This window comes from Euleptes europaea, chromosome 4 (assembly GCF_029931775.1).
Source record: "Euleptes europaea isolate rEulEur1 chromosome 4, rEulEur1.hap1, whole genome shotgun sequence".
In the NCBI taxonomy this organism is placed as follows: domain Eukaryota; kingdom Metazoa; phylum Chordata; class Lepidosauria; order Squamata; family Sphaerodactylidae; genus Euleptes; species Euleptes europaea.
Genome location: NC_079315.1, coordinates 4,047,393 through 4,068,174, shown reverse-complemented (window position 1 = coordinate 4,068,174; position 20,782 = coordinate 4,047,393). Strand labels below are relative to the sequence as shown.

General features: G+C 47.8%; 1 protein-coding gene across 4 annotated transcripts in view; it reads left to right on the top strand.

Annotated features, from left to right (window-relative positions):
* Positions 1-20,782, top strand: part of DNM2 (dynamin 2) — an 80,201-nt gene that overhangs the window by 42,761 nt on the left and 16,658 nt on the right. Inside the window, exons 10-14 of one of the 4 annotated variants that reach the window (XM_056847891.1) lie at positions 6,376-6,514; positions 7,618-7,704; positions 10,529-10,599; positions 14,086-14,137; positions 15,245-15,256. In XM_056847891.1, the coding sequence (XP_056703869.1) occupies positions 6,376-6,514; positions 7,618-7,704; positions 10,529-10,599; positions 14,086-14,137; positions 15,245-15,256 (361 nt within the window). The remainder of the gene's footprint in view (positions 1-6,375; positions 6,515-7,617; positions 7,705-10,528; positions 10,600-14,085; positions 14,138-15,244; positions 15,257-20,782) is intronic. The other 3 variants (XM_056847895.1, XM_056847890.1, XM_056847892.1) reach the window with 3 other exon arrangements.

Sequence of the window (20,782 nt, the reverse complement as noted above, 5' to 3'; positions counted from 1 at the left end):
AGCCGGCCCCAGAATGTCAGCGAGTGAGGTTGTGCGTAACATGAATAGTAACTCTTCAACCGTGAGCGGATAGTTTTTAAAATAGTTTCAGTCACACAGTGAATATCCTTGCGCTGTGTTGGCAGCCATTGAAGCAGTTGGAAAAATCGGAAGCCCTACTGCGCAGAAGACTTGGCGGGCGCCATATTGGGGACTTTTTGAATTAAGTACCCTAAGGTCAAGAGACAGCATGCTATTACATAAAATATATGTCAGTATACTGTTGAATGCATTCAGATTTGAGGATATCTTTATGACTGGGATACTTTGATTATTTGCAAAATTACAGGGAAGGAATTCAATATCTCCCAATTCAAGAGGCTTTATAAAAGAAATTAAATTTTCTGACTTATTGAAGCTTGAGTTGCCAGGTCCCTCTTCGCCACCGGTGGGAGGTTTTTGGGGCGAAGCCTGAGGAGGGCGGGGTTTGGGGAGGAGAGGGACTTCAATGCCATAGAGACCAATTACCAAAGCGGCCATTTTCTCCAGGTGAACTGATTTCTATCGGCTGGAAATCAGTTGTCACAGCAGGAGATCTCCAGCTGGTACCTGGAGGTTGGCAACCCTAATTGAAGCCTACAATTGAAAAAGCATAGCCTGCATAGTTTTACTTTATATCTGGTAAACACCCATTTTAAACTCCGGCATAAAGATTGATATACTGGCACATATTTTTATGTAATTGCATTCTGTATTTTATGTATGCAGACCACTGAAGAAGGCCACATGGCCGAAATGCGTTATGATCGCACTTTTGGTCTCAATGTTTGGTTGTTATTTAGTGTCTATTTGTGTTATAGCCTCTATATTTTTGTTGTACATATGAACGTATATTAGGGCCTTAGAGAAGTTGCTGATTTTTACTGTAGTAAATAGATACATTTCCAGAAGATCATTTATACATACTATTCATTTTGGCCCTTTTTGCATGCTGTCTCTTGACCGTAGGGTACTTAATTCTTCTGGTTTTAGGGTCGAGTTGTTTTTTCCCCTTTTCGTTGTGGGCCGTGTTGGGGACCCCTGCTCTAAAGAGATGCTGGCATGTGGCACAGTGTAATATAAATTACGATTATTTGTGTGTGGGTGTGTGGGGAAATATTGTGCCCTCCGTAGAGGCAGGATGGATCTGTGCCTGGACGCCTCTTCCTCCTCTACCACCAACTGGAAGCTTTTAAGAGCCTTCTCGAGGTTGCCTAGGCCCGCGGGGAAGGTGTTTTGTTTGGATCCTGACCCCTCTCTGCGTTGCACGGGTTCTTGACCTGCCATTTAAACCGCTCCCTTGATGTCTTTCTGTCTTTCTGCAAAGCCGCGGCTGACAGTTTCTAAAAATGCTTTGACCTGAATTTCCGTTTTCAAGGCTTCTACCTGTGGAGAAGTTGCTGCAGTGTTTCGGTAGAGCTGTTTCATCTTGAGTAATTATTTCCATATTTAAAAGCCTACTGGCCAAAGAAACTGGCTTCTTCTCTGCTTAATTTTTTGGAAAACCAGAGAAACTAAGGGTTGAGGATCACCACTGCTTGACTGTACCTGTTGGCAAAAGATTGCTCTCTTAACTAAATAGCTGAATGCCCCCCTAAAAGAGCGGTTTACATTGCTTGCTTGTGATGGTGGTGTCTGCTCGAGGACTCTGGGTCTGCTCCTGTCTGTCTTACCTGTTGCATTTCTTAACCTGCCCTTCCTCCTGGGAGCTTAAGGCAGTATAAGCAACTCTCCTTTTTATCCTCACAAACACCCCTGTGAGGTAGGCTAGGCTGAGAGATGGGGACTGACCCAGGGCCGCCCAGTGAGTTTCATGGCTTGGTGTTTTACAACAGTGGAATTGTGTGCTTTAAATGTTAATACTCTACGAAGAAGCCTGCGCTTGGCCTTCTCAAGGGCCTACAAGCTTCGGCCAACCCGATTCGGCAGGATCTCCTGCTGACATCTGTCCCACGAGATGTCTGAGCAGAAACCGAGAAGGTTCCTGAAGCTGAGATTCCAAAGGCCTCCATCGGGCAAGCCAGATGTCAAAAACAAAAGGGGGGAGCCACGGAAGCTCAAACCTGAATACAAATCAAGTAGCCAAAAGGGGTTAAATAACACAGGTTGAGTATCCCTTATCCGGACATCCGATATCCGGACTGACCCAAAAACCAGACTTTATGTGCCGGCATGCAGGCATTACTCATAGGCCCTCAGTTTGCTTTCTGATGGTTCAGTGTACATAAAATTATTAAAAATATTGTTTAAAATTACATTTAGGCTATGTGTCTAAAGTGAATATAAAACATAAATGAATTTTGTGTTTAGACTTGGGTCGCAGCCCCAAGATGTCTCACCATGTATATGCAAATATTCCAAAATGTGGAAAGATCCGAAATGCGGATCGCTTCTGATCCCAAGCAGTCCAGATAAGGTATACTCAACCTGTACATTTTTAAAAAAGCTTAAAATGAGTTTGAACTATCTATTAATTACAACAAAATAATAACCAGTAGACCACATAAATCATTAAAATCGCTCTACTATAAATAAGTCCCTTTACCAGTATGGCAGGTAGACTAATTCATGCATGTAGATTCGAGTGCGGTAACACCTTAAAGACCAAGATTTTGGGGGGTATAAGCTTTTGAGAGTCAAAGCTCCCTCGATAGACTCTTGAAAGCTCGTATCCCAAAAGTCTCATTGGCTTCTAAGGTGCTACTGGACTCAAATCTACCTGTTCCGCTGCAGACCAATACACTTGCTCTCTGAAACTAGTTCATACTGAGCAGTTCACCAAGTGATGTATATTTGTTTTGGCAAAGGGCATGATCAAACAACAGAACACCAAATGCATTCTGGCTGCTGCCTTCCTCAGTGGTGCAATAAGAATTATCAAGCTGAAAAGCTTCTGAGGACTATAACAGCCTTCAAGGCATCGCTGCACACAAGCATATCCGCAAATATTCTCGCGTATCAGAGTCTCCTTGCGTTTAGCCCGTATTGGGGACTCGTAATTGAGTTGGCAGTAAGGAGAACTCTTACACTCTATGTTCATAACAGGGCTTCTTTGAAGTCTTATCACTGTATACGAGGGTCAGCACATAAGCAGACCAAAATGGGTAGAATAATATTTGTATGAGTGTCAGACAGTATTCAAGACGAGCCGGAAGAACTCCGCTCAGACAGTAGCCAGGTGTCTTCAGACACGCTCCAATGGAGGATGCTCTGACCGCCCCTTGAGCTGTGTAGAGCCTCAGAGTGGTGGGCAGTGTCTATGCCTAGGAGTGGCTGCAGACATGGAACATCGAAGGCTTGACATCAGAGCAAGGGGGTCTTGTTCTAAGGGTCCCCTGGGCTAGATGAGTCCAGGAATGCTCCTTGCAGGCTCAACAGTACAACTCTGGAGCTGGGGAAGGGCCGTAGCTCAGTGGTAGAGCATCTGCTTGGCATGCAGAAGGTCCCAGGTTCGATCCCCGGCATCTCCAGTTAAAGGGACCAGGTAAGCAGGTGATGTGAAAGACCTATGACCCTGTGCCTGTGACCCTGGAGAGCCGCTGCTGGTCTGAGTAGATAATACTGACTTTGATGGACCGAGGGTCTGATTAAGTATAAGGCAGCTTCAGGTGTTCATGTGTCTGGTGTGACCACTTGCCACATGTGTCCATCACGGCAGGCAATAATATGCATTGCGTGGTATAAACATTTTTTAAAAAATGTTTTCCGTTGCACTGTGTCCCGTCCCCACCCCTCCCAGCTCCAGAGGTTCCATATCGCATGAGCGATTGCTGGCCTTCTAAAGGAAGTTGTAGAAGTTACGTGTGAAGCCAGTACTTTGAGGGGAAACCATGGATGCGCGGACAGTTTGGGGTCAGAGCTCAGTGGCCAGCAGAAATAAGAAAAACCTAATTCCTGGTGAGCCTCATGCAAACATTCCAAATGCCCCGGGTTAAGAAGATCCGGTGAAATCCTCACGGAACGCCCGAGGTGGCAGGCCACCTAGTCTACACACCAAATGCCTGCGGGTAATCTGTAGAAGCAAACAAAATAGGTCACGTGAAAATAGAAAGCTCCCTTCGGTGGGTGTTTCGTTTGGACAAGGCCTGGGGAAGGGGGTCAGGGTTGCCTGGGAGGCTGCGAATGCAAATGTTAGTCTGATAAAATGCAAACAGTGGCTTTCAGCTTTGATAAGTCCCCACCCCTCCACTGAGCTGCTGTTAGACCTGGTAGGGTGGAATAGACTGGAACCTGTATTGCAACTAAACACTTTATGTTCTCTGTGCATCGCTCTGGGCTTCGCGCCTGCACAGAGCATGATTTCAGGCTGTGTCTGGGTTGCAGAACTTCAGACTCATTGCCGGGAAGGCCCATGGCTCAGTGGAAGAGCTTGGCATGCGGAAGGTCCCAGGTTCAATCCCCGGCATCTCCAGTTAAAGGGACCAGGCAAGTGGGTGATGTGAAAGACCCCTGCCTGAGACCCTGGAAAGCCGCTGCCGGCCTGAGTAGACAATACTGACCTTGATGGTCTGAGTCAGTGTAAGGCAGCTTCATGCGAGACCATGCATGTGAGAGGATTTTAATCTTTTCATGTGAGACCGTGGGAGGGGCACATGCGACTAAATATTCCACCAGAGAAACAAGAATTCCTTCACCTAAATTCAGGGTCTCCTGAAAGGTACATACTGTAACCATAAAAATTGGTTGGGGGGTGGGATGAGAGGTGATACGGAGACGCTCAGGAGGGAGTAACCCATGCGCTTCCCTGTTCCCTGGCAGAAAATGGGGGTGGGGATAAGCATTGCTTATCTGTGATTGTTCTTTGAGTGGTCATCTGTGCATTCACATTGGGATTTGCGCCTGCACAGAGCACAATTTTTTGGAAACTTCTAGAGCTACAAAATAGGTGCGGACCCCCCCCCCCCAGGACTATGGACTTGGACTGCACCTCCCCCACTCAGGTCCTTTTCATCCATCACAGCAGTGTGAGGGGACTTAAGAAGAGTTGGTTTTTACACCCCGCTTTTCTCTACCTTTAAGGAGACTCAAAGCGGCTTACAATCTCCTTCCTTTCCCCTCCCCACCAACAGACACCCTGTGAGGTAGGCTGGGCTGAGAGAGTTCGGAGAGAACTGTGACTGGCCCAAGATCACCCAGCAGGCTTCGTGTGTAGGAGGGGGGGAATCGAACCCTGTTCACCAGATTAGAGTCCGCCGCTCATGTGAAGGAGTGGGGAGTCAAATCTGGCTCTCCAGATTAGAGTCTGCCGTTCTTAATCCCTACACCACGCTGGCTGTCAGTGTGGCTGATTCTAGATCAATAGTGGTCATCCTGTTTGCCAAGAAGAAGAGTTGGTTTTTATACCCCACTTTTCTCTACCGAAAGGCGTCTCAAAGCGGCTTACAATCACCTCCCCCCTACACAGGCACCTTGGTGAGGTAGGTGGGGCTGAGAGAGTTTGGAGAGAATGGTGACTGGCCCAAGGTCACCCAACTGGCTTCATGTGGAGGAGTGGGGAAACCAACCCAGTTCACCAGATTAGAGTTCACTGCTCTTAACCACTATGCAACACTGCCTCTCTAATCCCCAAATCACACACATCCTCCCCAGCAGGTTTTTAAGGTTAAAAGTACCTTTCAGGAGATCCACTCCTAGCCTGATATGTGAAGGGACTTTGTTTCGTTGGTGGAGCACTTAGTTATGTGAGCATCTCCCCCCTCCCCCCGGTCTGAAGTCCTACAGCCCAGATGCAGACTTTACCACCTCTGAGAACCTCGGGCAAAGTTGCAGTATGGAATTCCAGCATTTTACGATGATTGGATCCAGGGGTGGTCCCTCTCCCTGAAGAGCAGGGCAGGTGACATGCTGTTTAAAATGTGCTAAATATTATTTTCCCATCATGCTGCCTGCTGAGGACCCTTGGTCTAGGTCAAACGTCTAGCTGTGGGCATAGGTAATAGCAACCAAGATCTCCACCCGACTCCTATAGCGAGGCAGATTTCTATTGATTGAGAAGCCCCAAAGAGGTGGGTTTCCGCACTCCTTGCGGAGGATTCCTTGGTGTCACTTGCCCTCTCTCATGTGGAAATCACTGAAAAGAGCAGCCAGGCCGAACGGCGTCCCCCGGCAGCAGCTGCACCGGAGCCTGGTTCGAACTCTGCCGAGCAGCTCGGCTCCAGGAAAGCCGGCAAGGGAACGATTCAACTGGCCCTTGAGCAGTGCTGGGAGGGTCTTCCTGAGGAAGCGCGGTTGCTTTCCCCGTTGCATGGTAACTAACCTGTTGAATCTTTCTCCCTTTTCTGTTTGTCACTTTTTTTTTTTCCTGCTCTTCTTTTTGGGATCTCCCTTTCCGCTCGCGCGCTTGTCTGCATGCCGCAGGACGGGGCTCTTCACACCAGACATGGCTTTTGAGGCCATTGTGAAAAAACAGATTATAAAGCTCAAAGAGCCCAGTTTGAAGTGTGTTGATCTGGTGGTCTCAGAGCTGGCTATGGTCATTAAAAAGTGTGCTGAGAAGGTAACGGGGGGGTGTCTCTTCTTTTCTCCCGCCCCCGCCCACCCCTAATCTGTCTACCTCTTCCTAACACCTGGAACATGGCTGCTTGCAGTATCCGTCAAGAAGTAGATCCCAGTGTGTTCACGAGAGAGCGATCTCTGTCCGAGGCAAAAGCCCAGCTCCCGGTGCCTTCCATTCTTGCAAGCTCTCAAAAAGCCTTCAGACTCGACTTGGGACTTGAGCAAGTGGCCGTCCCTTGGCCTCCATGGTTGCTGGAGGTCTCCTCTGCACAACCATTGCTTGGCTCAGAACCACGGATCGCTGTCTATGTCGCTGTTGCTCTTCTGAGCAGCTCCGTTGTCCGAAAATGTGACTTACCAAGTCATGGATCCATCCTCTTGTCACAATGCTCTTTGATAGCAGACATAATACAGGTTGAGTGTCCATTCTTGGGACCAGAAGTGGTCTGTATTTCGGATCTTCTCATATTTTGGAATATTCGCATATACATATTGAGATATCTTGAGGATGGGACCCAAGTCTAAACACGAAATTCATTTATGTTTTATATACGCCTTATACGCATAGCCTGAAAGTAATTTTAAACAATATTTTTAATCATTGTGTGTGCATTGAACCATTAGAAAGCAAACTGGTGTGCTTCTGAAGGCCTATGATTAATGCCTTCATGCCAGCTCAAAATGTCCGGTTTTCGGGTCAGTCCGGATACCGGATATCCAGATAAGGGATACTCAACCTGTAATATAAACATGTTGGCACTCCTATGCTCGTTTGTGGTAGCCTCGTGTGCTTTAACAGCAAGCAGCTCTTGTTCCACCTGAGATACTAACCGGCCAGCCTAGTTTGTCTTCCTTCTTTTAAACTCCGTGAGGGACTTGGGCTGCTTCCCTGATGAGGGCCTTGGGGAATCCAGGCTGCTGAAATTAAGCCCTCCAGTAACATGTGTTGGGATTTCCCCGAAGGGGCTGCCAAGTTCCTCTTTGGCGCCTCAGCCTCCCCAGTGGTGAAACTGGGAGGTAGCCCAGCCCCCTGTCCCTTTCCCTCTGTGTGTCTGAGCAACGCTTGAAGCTGCTGATATCTGAACTCTTCCTGCTTGCCTTTAGCTTGGCTCTTACCCCAGGCTGCGCGAAGAGACGGAGAGGATTGTCACGACGTACATCCGGGAACGTGAAGGGAAAACGAAGGACCAGGTGAGCGGCTTCCCTTGTCTATCCTGTGTGTGTGTGTGTGTGTCGGGGGGGGGGGAGAATAACCTTTTTGGATTGGCTCAGAATAAGAGCCGAAATGGCTTCTGTTTGCTGCACACTCAAAAGGAATCTATCAACTGTATAAATCCCAGCAAAGTGAGCCATTCCTCAGTCTCCAGGAAGCTGGGATTGCTTTCTCTGTGGTGTTGCTAGGTAGGGTTCTGGAGCTCCTACAACTGACTCTCCTGAGCATTTTTCTTGTTAAATAGCGCCCCTTCCCCAGTGGGATCGGGACGTAGGTTGGGGATCAACTCTGCTGTTCTCCCAATCTCAAACGTCCCTTCAGAGCTGTTCTTTGCCCCTCTGGAAGCGACCAACATTTATCCTGTAGCACAGAGATTCCCAGACCGTGCTCCGTGAAACATTTCCTAGTGCTCCATGAAGAGATTGCTAAGAAAAAAATACTACTGTCATTCAGTTTAGTATATAGGTGCTAGGTGAAAATTACCTCCGTGACTAATTTCTCATGGCAAACCAAACCTCTGTGTGTGCCGTGACGAAAATTACCTCCTTGACGAATTTCTCTCCTGAAAAGTGCTCCATGACTCAAAAAAATTGGGAACCCAGCTTCTTGTCTCCAGCCATGATTCTCCTTTAATGGAGGGAAAGACTCCACAATAGCAGGTGGAAAGAGCTCCGTTCTTCCCAAAACGTCTGCTGTGCCAAAAATTTGAAGAGATGACTGTCACCCAATTAAAGAAATGGGTTTTGGGTTTCGATTGACTATGTCTTTTTGCCCTGACCTGGATGGATGGCCCAAGCCAGTCTGATCTTGTCAGATTGTGACTGCTAAGCAGGGTCGGCCCTGGTTAGTACTTGGATGGGAAGTCCAGGGTTGCTGTGCAGAGGCAGGCAATGGCAAACTACCATTGTCAAATCTCGGAAGCTAAGCAGGGTCAGCCCTGGTTGGTACTTGGATGGGAGACCACCAAGGAAGTCCAGGGTTGCTACGCAGAGGCAGGCAATGGCAAACCACACTTGAACGTCTCTTGCCTTCAAAACCCTACGGATTTGGGAAGCTAAGCAGGGTCAGCCCTGGTTGGTACTTGGATGGGAGACCACCAAGGAAGTCCAGGGTTGCTACACAGAAGCAGGCAATGGCAAACCACCCTTGAACATCTCTTGCCTTCAAAACCCTACGGGGTTGCCGTAAGTTGGCTGCAGCTTTTTCTCTCAACACGTCATTTGTACATGATTAGAATAGTTTTTTGGAAGAACACTTTATTTTGAAATATTTGTCTCTCCCATCTACCGAATCTAGGCATTTGCAGTGACTAATGACGACAAGGCAAAAAAGTTTTACAATTGAAACTGACACTTTAAAAAAGAAGAAGATATATGGTAAAAACGATGCACGGCCGTGTAGTAAACCCTTAAAAAAGGCACACTTGTCTTGCCCTGGAGAGATCAGATTGAATGTCTCTTCTAAGGTGGGACCGACTACTGTACACATTACATGCTTTTATAATTAAAGAGGCCTTCTCACTGAGCTGTGTGGCCTAATCTAGCACATAGGAACCGTCATCTTTCTGCAGCTAGTTTCAAGTCCAGGAGCACCTTCGAGACCAACAAGATTTTTGACTTTTCATGAGTCAAAGCGCCTAAAGGGAGGTTTGACTCTTGGAAGCTTATACAGGTAGAGTATCCCTAATCCGGACGTCCCCTATCCAGACTGATCCGAAAACGGAACCCTTCAAACTGGCATGCGGGCAGATCCGTGCTGCCTGCTTTCATTGTTTCCTCTCCCCTAAAAACATAAAATACAGCGTACCCTGCATCGTTGGTGCAGACTGAAAGCCTGCCGTTGTTAGTTGGTTTGTTTGTTGCTCGTTTAACAGCTGATACCGGTATTTTGGTGAGAACCGTTACACCTTTGCTGTCCGATGGGTTCAGTGTACACAACATTATTAAAAATATTGCTTGAAATCCCATTCACGCTATGCGTATAAAGTGTATATAAAACACAAATGAATTTGGCTCCCATCCCCAAGATATTTCATTATGAATGGTCAAAAGTCTGGAATCTATGCCCTATGAGGAGAGACTTAAGGAGCTGGGTTTGTTTAGTCTGGAGAAGAGAAGGTTAAGGGGTGACATGATAGCCATGTTTAAATATTTGAACAGATGCCATGTTAATGAGGGAACTAGCTTGTTCTTGGTTGCTTCAGAGTAATGGATTTAAACTAAGAAAAAAGCAACTCCACCTAAACATTAGAAGAACTTTCTGACGGTGAGGGCGGTTCGACGGTGGAATGCCCTGCCTCGGGGTGGGGTGGAGCCCCAGTCTTTGGAGGTCTTTAAGCAGAGGTTGGATGGCCATCTGTCGGGAGAGCTTTGATTGTGGGATCCTGCATGGCAGGGGGTTGGACTGGATGGCCCTTGAGGTCTCTTCCAACCTTGTGTGATTTTGTGATTTTTTTGTGTATGTAAAAATTCCAAAATATTCCAGTATATGGAAAAATCCAAAATACGGACCACTTCTGGTTCCAAGCAGTCCGGATAAGGGATACTTAACCTGTATCTCAGAAATCTTGGTGGTCTCTAGGGAGTTTTGACTCTCGAAAGCTTGTACCCCGAAAACCTTGTGGGTCTCTAAGGTGCGATTGGACCCAAATCTAGCTGTTCTACTGGAGACCAACATGGCTACCCTCTGAAGCTGTGATCTTCCCACAGTTAAGCATTATCTGTGCAAAGCTGAACTGCAGAGTTCATTGCCTTGACTCGTTCCTGGTCAGCTGAGTTCGTCTTGGATTGTTCCTCATTTCAGATTCTCCTGCTGATCGACATAGAGCTGTCCTATATCAACACCAACCACGAAGACTTCATCGGATTTGCCAAGTGAGTGTCCGCTCCCGAGTGAAGGCCTAGTGAAACCGAGGAACTTTATGTCACCCTGGGGTGGTGGTGTGGGAAACTGGGAGATCTTGTGCTGGGTAGGGTCCGACATGCCGGGATAAGAAACTTCTGTTTGAAAGCTCATAGTAGGTAGCTGACTACTTAAAAGTCGTTCTTACCTCCGTCTCCCCAACAAGCGCAAACACCCTGTGTACAAGCACGCAGCATTTTCATTTGTCCTCGAATTTGTATCCCACCCACCACTTGGTCCATCAGAGTCAGTATTGTCTACTCAGACCGGCAGCAGCTGTCCAGGGTCTCAAGTGGAGGTCGTTCACATCACCTACTTGCCTAGGCCCTTTAACTCGAGATGCCAGGGATTGAACCTGGGACCTTCTGTATGTCAAGCAGATGCTCTACCCCTGAGCCACAGCCCGTCATCTTACATAGCCCTCCAGCCGGGAGCAGGAGGCAGCCTCAGCAGCATGCCGGACTTCCCTTTCTCTCTCCTCATGTGCACGTGTCCTCTCTGCCTCCGTCCCTTTCTCCATTTCTCGGCCAGCGTGCTGTTTCCTCCTGTCCTCTAATCTCTCTTGTTTTTCCTTTGCTCTTCCCTCTGGACGCCTCTGCCGTCTCTCTCTCCGTGGCCCCAAGCTGTTTCACAGAGCAGCACGTGGCCGCAGGGTGCGTATCTGCCTGCGAGAGTCCCTGCTGTGGTGGGAGTCCAGCTTCTCTCTAACTATTTGGGGTCTTTGCTGGAGGGGGCATGGGGAGGTCGGAAGCGGTTCTTGCAGATGGGCTGTCCGCAAACGGGCCGTCCAAGGGGGCTCTCTGGAAAGCAGGCTGTCTGTCCCACAGTGCTTAAGGTGTTCATTTTGCTGTGGTTTTGAGAGGTTAAGGCACCCCCGGGGAGTCCGCCAAGCGTTAGGAGACCCCTGCTTTCGTTCTTCCTTCATGTGGGAGAGGACCTGTGAAAGCAGACGCTTTGAATTGTGTTAGAATTCCTGTTTATTGTTAATACTTCAATACTATTAATGAAAAAGTTTTTTTTAAAAAACCCACTAATATATATGGAATATATGAAAAGTAGATTACACGAAAAAATCGAACAGATTCTAACAAATTATCACAGGCCTGAAATACAGTAAAAAAAATCCCAATAAAAATGCAATAACTTTACATACCCATCCATGTGTCATGCCAGGGATAATTCTCAGGTAGACAAAAAGGGCAAGAGTCCAGTAGCACCTTAAAGACTAACAAAAATATTTTCTGGTAAGGTATGAGCTTTCGTGAGCCACAGCTCACTTCTTCAGATACCATATGAAAGCTCATACCTTACCAGAAAATATTTTTGTTAGTCTTTAAGGTGCTACTGGACTCTTGCCCTTTTTGACTACTGCAAACAGACTAACATGGCTACCCACTGTGAATTATCTCAGGTAGACAGCATGTAAGAATGCCTGGCAAAGAATCTCCAACCTCTTACAGTCTTAAGTCCCTTTATATACTCGTTCAAGCCCTCTGTATGTACCAAGTTGGCAGCTGACTAGTAAGAAGAAGAGTTGGTTTTTATATGCCAGCTTTCTCTACCACTTAAGGGAGAATCAAACCGACTTACAATCACCTTCCCCTCCCCACAACAGACACCCTGTGAGGTAGGTGGGGCTGAGAGAGCTGTGACTAGCCCAAGATCACCCAGCTGGCTTCATGTGTAGGAGTGGGGAAACCAACCCGGTTCACCAGATTAGCCTCCACCGCTCATGTGGAGAAGTGGGGGAATCAAACTGTTCTCCAGATCAGAATCCACCACTCCAAACCACCACAACCACTACTCCACACTGGCTGCGCAAGTTTCGATGGATTCCCTCAGTGGAAAACCACACTTTGAGGCGGGAGAGGATGCTACTAGATCTCCCCCACCCCAGTCCATATTAGTGAATAGTGATGTAGGATATTCAGTTTTGCATACACAGAATTTCCATGGAATCAAGTATGGGAGGTGGGGGCTTGATTTGATCAGAAATGTAACAGTAAGCTTTTAAAAAAAAGTTTAGTCCTCTCTGTTTAGTCAGCGTTACTGGCCGTCTGTCAGCAATGCTGATTCTATGACCTTAGGCAGATGATGAGAGGGAGGGCATCTTGGCCATCTTCTGGGCATGGATTAGGGGTCACTGGGGGTGTGGGCGGGGAGGTAGTCGTGAATTTCCTGCATTGTGCTGGGGGTTGGACTAGATGACCCTGGTGGTCCCTTCCAACCCTATGATTCTATGTTCATGGAAGTGCCTTTTGAAAACATGCATGTTGCCTGTGAAAGACTCCGGGGCGGTGCGGGGGGAGAGACAGGACCTGTACTTAGCATTATTACCTGCCTCTTCCTCATGCTTCTAGATATGTCCTGCTCACCCTTCATTTATCTAGATCTCCAATATGGGTGGCCGAGAGTTCTTTTTCTTATTACTTTCTTCTTATTTATTATATTTATATCCCACATGAACACATCAGGTCAAGTTTATTGTATACGGCCACAGGCTGTTACCATCTATAACAGTATAACAACAACTTAAAATATACAAAACCAAAATCATTAAAAGAATTCGGTAGTTAAAAAATCAAAATATGCCCATTCGGCTCTATCCAGCTTTTCCGCCTTTCGTGATTTGCTTCGCCCTGATTTTCTTGGCCACCATGAACACAAATGAAGCTGCCTTATACTGAACCAGACCCTTAGTCCATCAAAGTCAATTATTGTCTACTCAGACAGGCAGCGGGTCTCCAGGATCTCAGGCAGGGGGTCTTTCACATCGCCCACCCCTAACCCTGCCCAGGCAGGGCTTTCCATCCCTACATCTGAAAGCTATAAGCTGGGTTGGGGGTGGCAGCATGAATCTCTTTGAAATGCTGCATGCGCCCCCAGCAGAACTGAACAAAGTGTTTTACATCAATGTAACATGGCTTGTCACAGTTCAGCCAGCCAGGAGCTGACATTTTCATCATTTGCGCTCTCTAATTTTGCTTGACTTGAATAAGGCTGAATGTTGGCTTGGTGCAGGGGTCCCCAACCCCTTTTAAGCCTGTGGGCGCCTTCAGAATTCTGACGCGGTGCAGTGGGTGGAGTCACAAAATGGCTGTCGACGGAGGTGGAGCCAGCCGCAAAATGGCTGCCACAGCTACAGTCCCGTAATGAAGTTCTTTTGTGCCGTGGTGCCAAAGCAGTGTTTTTAAATTTCTGCGCAGCCAATTGAATCTCCAAAGGCCAATCAGAAGTCTTGCTTTGCAAAAGCTTCACCTAGCCCCGCCCACTTTCTGAGAACACTTGGCGGGCGCCAGGAACAGTGTCGGTGGTGCCGTGACACCCATGGGTACGACGTTGGGGACCCCTGAACTAGTGGATAACTAACAATTGCAAGTCGGGTGATTGTGCGGTGGGCCCTTCTAGTTTTGTACTTGTTGTAAAGCCATCTTTTTATTTTTTCAACCTTCTTTCAGCGCCCAGCAAAGGAGCACCCAAGCGAATAAGAAAAGAGCCATCCCGAATCAGGTACTGATGCACATGTTCTTCTTGGAATAGTCTAAAGTCCTAGAGCTAGCAGGGTGAGTCTGGTTGCCCATGCCCAGCCTGTGCAATTGGCAGAAAACAGAACTGGCTCGGCTGCGTGTCAGAGCTTCGCAGAGGGGAGAAGTGGAGCTCCCATATGTGACTCGCGGGCCGAGCGTAACAAGCCGCAAGGCTCCGAAAGTTAGAAGGCCTTCACCCTTTCATCAACAATTTTGCCCATGCAAAACTGAGAAAGTGGAAACAATAGAACGTGTTTCCTTCTACAACGACATAAGATCGCAGTACATTTTCCCCGTATTGTTATCCTTTCCTGGGAGATCGGAAGAAGCTAAAGTTTCCCTTCCCTTAGCAGACTCCTCTCGGGAGATAACCGCTCAAGTAGGCAAATTTTGCCTCCGGTCTAGTGGGATTCGTGAACGGCTGATTGAAAACCTTTCCCCATAGAAGATCTTTCCTCCTCTTCTTCAAACCATCCCTCCCAGAACCATCAACTTTTATTATTTTATTTTATTATTTTAACCTAACTTTGATTTTTATTCAGAGCTGATATGGTATTGAAATAAAATTTGATTGATTGATAGAAGGCCTTCATGAGCTTGTCTGCTGCTTAGCTGTTCAGGCCACTGTAAACCTGCTAGATGTTTTCCCTTCCCCCCCACAAGAAACCTCTGTGCAGTTATGCCCACGGGATTAAGAAAAATTTAAAAAGCAGGAAGATGTAACCAGGAATCCCCCGATGCCGTCGGCCCGGATCCCCTTCTGGTTTCAGAGAGGCGGGATGTGAGCGTAGGACTGGAAATGTAATTTGTTTGCATGAAATTAGTCTGTACGTAATACCTTGCATATGTTGATTCTTGTTTGGAAAGACTGTAATGAAACATTAACGCTGTACAATTATAATTAATAGCATGTAACTTTTTTCTTTTGCTGTTTTCTCTGCTTCTCCTTTTTTTCCTACCATTTTTGTGCTTTCTGCTTCCCCCCTCCTTTCCCCCCTCTACTCCATTATTTGGTTTTCTTCCCTGTTCTATCGCCTCGTCGTACTTTTCCTTATTTTACCTGCGCCACTAATTTTGCCAACCTCTAAAGGGGGAGATACTGGTAAGTACCTGCATCCTGTGCTAGCGACCGATAATGTAAAACTTGGTGATGGAGACTTTCTCCCCTCCCTCAGCAAAAATTAAGTGTCCCCCACACACACTGATTGGGCCGCTTTCTACCACGAACAAAGTGCACTTAACCGATGAGAAAAGCCAAGACCCTTCGGACAGCATTCCTGGAGATCCAGACTTGGGAGCCTTCACTTAAGCTGTGATAAACTCAAAAGAGTTCAGGGCAGCCGGACAACTGACAAAGAACGTAAACTGTTGGTAGGGATTGTGGCTTCCTGAGTCGCTGTGTCTGAGTCTGTTACTTAAAAATCTCCTTGTCAGTAGTAAAATTTTCAAAATAGTCCAGTCTCCAGACCCCAAATGGGCACGCAGCCTCAGTGCACATTATTTTTTGAAGTTATCTCTTTGAGGCCTGCAAAGTTAGCTCCGTGATATAACGAGGCTATAATGAGACGTCTCCGAGCCAGCATGACTCAGCAACCAGGCAGATAAGATTAGAGTCTTGCCATTGATACAGTTAAGGAAAAGGCCAAAACAACGAGCACACGGATGTTCTTACAAGTTCTGAACAGTCAAGGGTTGCTCAGACAGCTTTACAAAAGGGGTTAGTAAGAATTGAAAGCAAAGTTGTGGGAGAGCCTCGGAGCAATGTTGCTGATCAGTCTGTAATCTTGGCTGCAAATTTATACAAAATGCTGATATTATTTATTATATAGTGTACACCCAATTTAAAACACTAGGCCCAAAAATAAGGCTGATCAGTTCAAAGACTCTAAAAAGAGAACTGCTACTTTACAAACAAAGAGCCCTGTGGCGCAGAGTGGTAAAGCTGCAGTACTGCAGTCCAAACTCTGCTCACGACCTGAGTTCGATCCCGACGGAAGTCTGTTTCAGGTAGCCGGCTCAAGGTTCACTCAGCCTTCCATCCTTCCGAGGTTGGTAAAATGAGTACCCAGCTTGCTGGGGGTAAAGGGAAGATGACTGGGGAAGGCAATGGCAAACCACCCCGTAAAACAAAGTCTGCCTAGAAAAAATCGGGATGTGACGTCACCCCATGGGTCAGGAATGACCCGGTGCTTGCACAGGGGACATTTACCTTTTTACTTTACAAACATGGTTAATGATCATAAATATATGCAAATGACCAGTAGACAACCAAACGCGTTTCGGCCTATGGGGCCTTCTTCAGTGGTCATACAGAGCCCTGTCACATGCCCGCTTCCACCCGAAGGCTCTCCGTGTAAAATCTCAGATCTCCTTGCTGGAATGTAGAGAAGGCAGAGGTGCCTCGCGGCATTCTTGTGCTCCTTTCCTTGACCTGGCAAGGCCAAATCCTGCCCTGTGCTTTTCCTTTAAGTGCACTGGTTTCGAGGGAAATTGGAACACCAAAGTCTCTTTGGGGGGTGTTGCAGACGGTGGTCTTTGAAGTCAAACGAGGACAGCGGTTGGCCGTGCAAGGAAATGGAATTGCCAGCAACTTTTAGACGGAAGGAAAGTATGTTATCGTAGTAACACGGACATAGAGGAAACCTCTTCCCGCTCCCATCCTTGAAAGGGATTTCTCGTGCGCTTACACAAAAATGTCCGTCTTTCATGATGCGACACAGAATCAGTGTGCCTCTGTTCCATGTGTGTCCTCTGGTCCCTCGTCTGTGTGTGTTCATTCAGCTTGATTGAGTTGGGGCGAGGGAGTCCTCTCTGGACGCTCTTTTGACTAGCCGAGAAATCCCCGTCCTTAACTTGCATGTGGCACTGCATCGACACGCCTTGGCCGAGCAGATCTCCACCTTTTTTGAGTTCGTTGAAGCATCTGAAAATTCTGGCGCATCCATTTTCATGCTGTCCTGAGAGTAATGCTGTGCGCACCGTGAAGCAGGTACATTCAAAACACTAATGTGCTGCACGAGATGAATCCAAAGCACCAGTCCACAGAGGCGGCTGCCTGTTACGCGTCTGCATTAGTTGGAGTTCTCTGGAAGCCGTTCTCAGAACAGAGACTCATGCAGAGATGCAGTGGGTGGCTCCTCTGAAGGCAGTTTAATTCTTGTTCAAAGAAAATCTTGGGGGAGGGGCTTCAAGAGTGCAGAGTGCCTCCAGTTTCAATTCAGCATGTGACCTACCAAAAGTTTAGGAAACTTCCATAAAATCTCCTGTGATAAACTTCCATAAAATCTTCCATAAAATCTCCTGAGGGCCCTTTTTACTTTCTGTGCCCTCAGTTTCCATCGCAGTGCTTGGTCTTCCATTGCCGGATGTGAGGAGCGATTGGGCTGCAGGGACATGGTGGAGATCTGATTGGCTGGGCTGTGTCTGGGGAGCGGGGGAGCTTGAACGACCCCTTCAGTCCTGCGTCCTTCAGTTCTCTCGTAAGCCCCTAAGTAAAGGGTGGAGAGTGGCGGGATAAGGGAGCCTTTCTGATCTGGAGCCGGGCCTCGAACCCCCCTCTCTCTCCCCTCGGTTCTCTGCCTGCAAGCAACACCCTCGCCAATGTAGGCGAGGCTCCCCCCCCCCAGAAATGGCAGCAAAAACGACCTCTCCTGGATTTGTTCCCCCTGCCCTCAAAAAAAAGCAGCTGCTCCCCCAGCGTCTGTTTCCCCAGACAGTCTGCATCGATGAACCTGTTCCCCCTTCCTCTCTGCTGCCCTTTGTCCTTCTCTTCTGCCTCTGTCCCTAAAAAATAATTAGATTTTAAATATCAGTTGCTTCCGATGCTCAGTCCTTTAAAATGAAGAACAGCTAAGGGATAGCACGGTGGCTTGTCTTGATTTCTCAGCCAAGCAAGCGGAGTGAGTTCAGTTGGTCGTTCTCAACAGCCCACGTCTCCCCTCCCAGTGTATTACTCTGTATGTGTGTGCGTGTGTGTTTTGTGTTTGGCTTTGATATTTATGTTGGGGGTAGCTTGAGCAGCTCTGGAAAGGTGAGGGGGTGTCGGAAGGGTCCCGCTTAGCCAGCACTTCCTGCGTCAGCTCAGGAAGCTTAACTGTACTGTACTCTGGGTCAACTTGCTGTCCTCTTTCCATAACTAACAATATATCAACTGTTACCCAACCTCTAGTATGTTACATGAAGGAGGCAAAATTGCTACTCGCAATCTATGAAGAAGTGTTGAACAAAAGAAAGAAAAAGCAATAGAGTCTCCATTTTTGTATTAAAGGTAAAGGTCCCCTGTGCAAGCACCGGATCATTCCTGACATATGGGGTGACGTCACATCCCGACGTTTACTAGGCAGCCTTTGTTTACGGGGTGGTTTGCCAGTGCCTTCCCCAGTCATCTTCCCTTTACCCCCAGCAAGCTGGGTACTCATTTTACCGACCTCGAAAGGGTGAAAGGCTGAGTCAACCTTGAGCCGGCTGCCTGAAACCCACTTCTATTGGGATCGAACTCAGGTCATGAGCAGAGCTTTTGACTGCAGTACTGCAACTTACCACTCTGTGCCACGGTGTATTAGAAGGTGTTTATTTGTAAGAATTGTGTTGCAAATGAAAAATATACCTTTGATCGGCAACCATACGATTGAATGGATATTCGTGTACATACAAATGTATTTATGAATGTATTATCGTGAGTGTTGGAAATAATTTCATACCAGAGGTTGGGTACCAGTTAATATATTGCTAGTTTTTGCACATTTAGTACCTGGCTCCCAGCCCCCCCCATAATTTGTATTCCATTCCCTTTCCATGGCTGCTCATCCAGTCCTTTCTGTCGTCTCTGTAACATGCGTGTCTAATTCTGTTTGGCCTCAGCCGCAGGGTGTTAACACTACACCCTTCTGGCCACGCATGCCTCAGCCTCGTCTTGCTTATGCCGTAGTGCCTCTCCAATGCTCTTGTTACTAATCCATGTGGCGATGCTAGCTTGGGCAGATACCCACGGGCAGGCCTGCCTCCTGTTGGTCCTCCACTGTGGGACTCTTGCGGCTCCGTCTTGCGAAGTCGGGGAATCAGGCGGTGAAGGGTGATCCTGCAGCCGCCAGCCCAGAGCGTGGGACATTCATCGCAGTCCCCAAAAGAAAAGGCTTCTTAAAATCCTGCTAGAGAATGAAACGACAATGCAGGCATGCTTGTTTGTGGCATTGTAGGTTTAAATGAAACAAGCCTGCTGAGATAAGGAATGGCCCGGCTGGCACTCCCGTTAGATGGCAGGATGCTAGTTACAAAGATCAGGCGGTTGGTGATGTGGGGAATCTCTGCCTGAGACCCTGGAGGGCTGTCACCAGTCACAGTAGACAATCCTGACCTGGATAGACCAAGGTTTTGCCTCCATACACGGCCGCGTCATGTCGGTTTGTCCTGCCAACATGACAAACTTTGCAGGATGCTTCCAGCTGCCCTGTAGGTCCTGATAAAAACCGGTTTATTTTGGCCATTCCTTATGAAATTAGAGCTCTCCTAAACAGTTTGTATAACGTGCTTGTTGACCAACGCAGTTCTGGGGGAAAAGCTGCTTTCATTTGTCTTTGAAGGGCTTTGTAAACTAGGGCAGGAGTGTCAAACAGAAGGCCCGAGGGCCGGATACGGCCCCTTGAGAGCTTTTATCCGGCCCGCAAACCAGCCACGGCAGCCCCCCCACTCTTGATCTGGGCTGGCAAGTCTACCGTGGGCTTGCTTGCCAGCCAAGGCAGCCACCACCACCCCATCCTGATCTGGGCTGGCAACAATGGGGCCGGCCCGCCCAATTGACATTTATGTCATATCTGGCCGTCATAACAAATGAGCTCGACACCCCTGCTGTAGACAGATCTTGGTGAATCCCAGTGAACGCAGAGGTCCTCTGGCCGAAGCGGAAGCTGGGCCCCTAACCCCTTGTGCTCCTCCGACATGAAGCTGCTTTGCCTAGTTTTATTCCAGGAGCTTCTAGTGACCGGGTGGTTGCCACCGCATCTTTTCTTCTTTTCTGGGCTGGGGGGCTTGCTTGCTAAAGCCATCTTTTGGGATGCCATAAGGGGGGAAACTAGATACTGCTGACCTGTGCCTGGTTTCCAGTACTGAGAGTCCAGCGCAGTGATTACTGTTGAGTTTGGATGAGCAAATGGGCGGGTCAAATGCCACAGTACTGGCTGTCCCTCATCATCATGCCTGAGCATGGAACAGCAATTTTCAAACTCCCTTGCTTCAAAGAATCTGTCCCAGGTAAACTTACCCTGTGCGCTGCATATGATTCCAGAACATGCTCTAAAGAACTCATCCTCTTCAGGGCGAGTCCTGGGCATTCTCCTCTGGCTCTCGATCACGGGATAGTAGGGGGCAAGCCATCTCCTAAGGAAGCACGTCGACCATTCTTGAACTCAGGGAGGAGAAGCTTCTGAGGGTTCCCCCGGGCACACAGCATGAGAAATAACGGCCTAGAGAAGAAGGGCAGGAAAGAAATGTATCAAAGCATTCAGTTCCACAGGAGACTGGTAAATCATAGAATCATAGAGTAGAATCATAGCATCATAGAGTTGGAAGGGGCCATACAGGCCATCTAGTCCAACCCCCTGTTCACTGTAGGATCAGCCTAGAGCATCCCTGA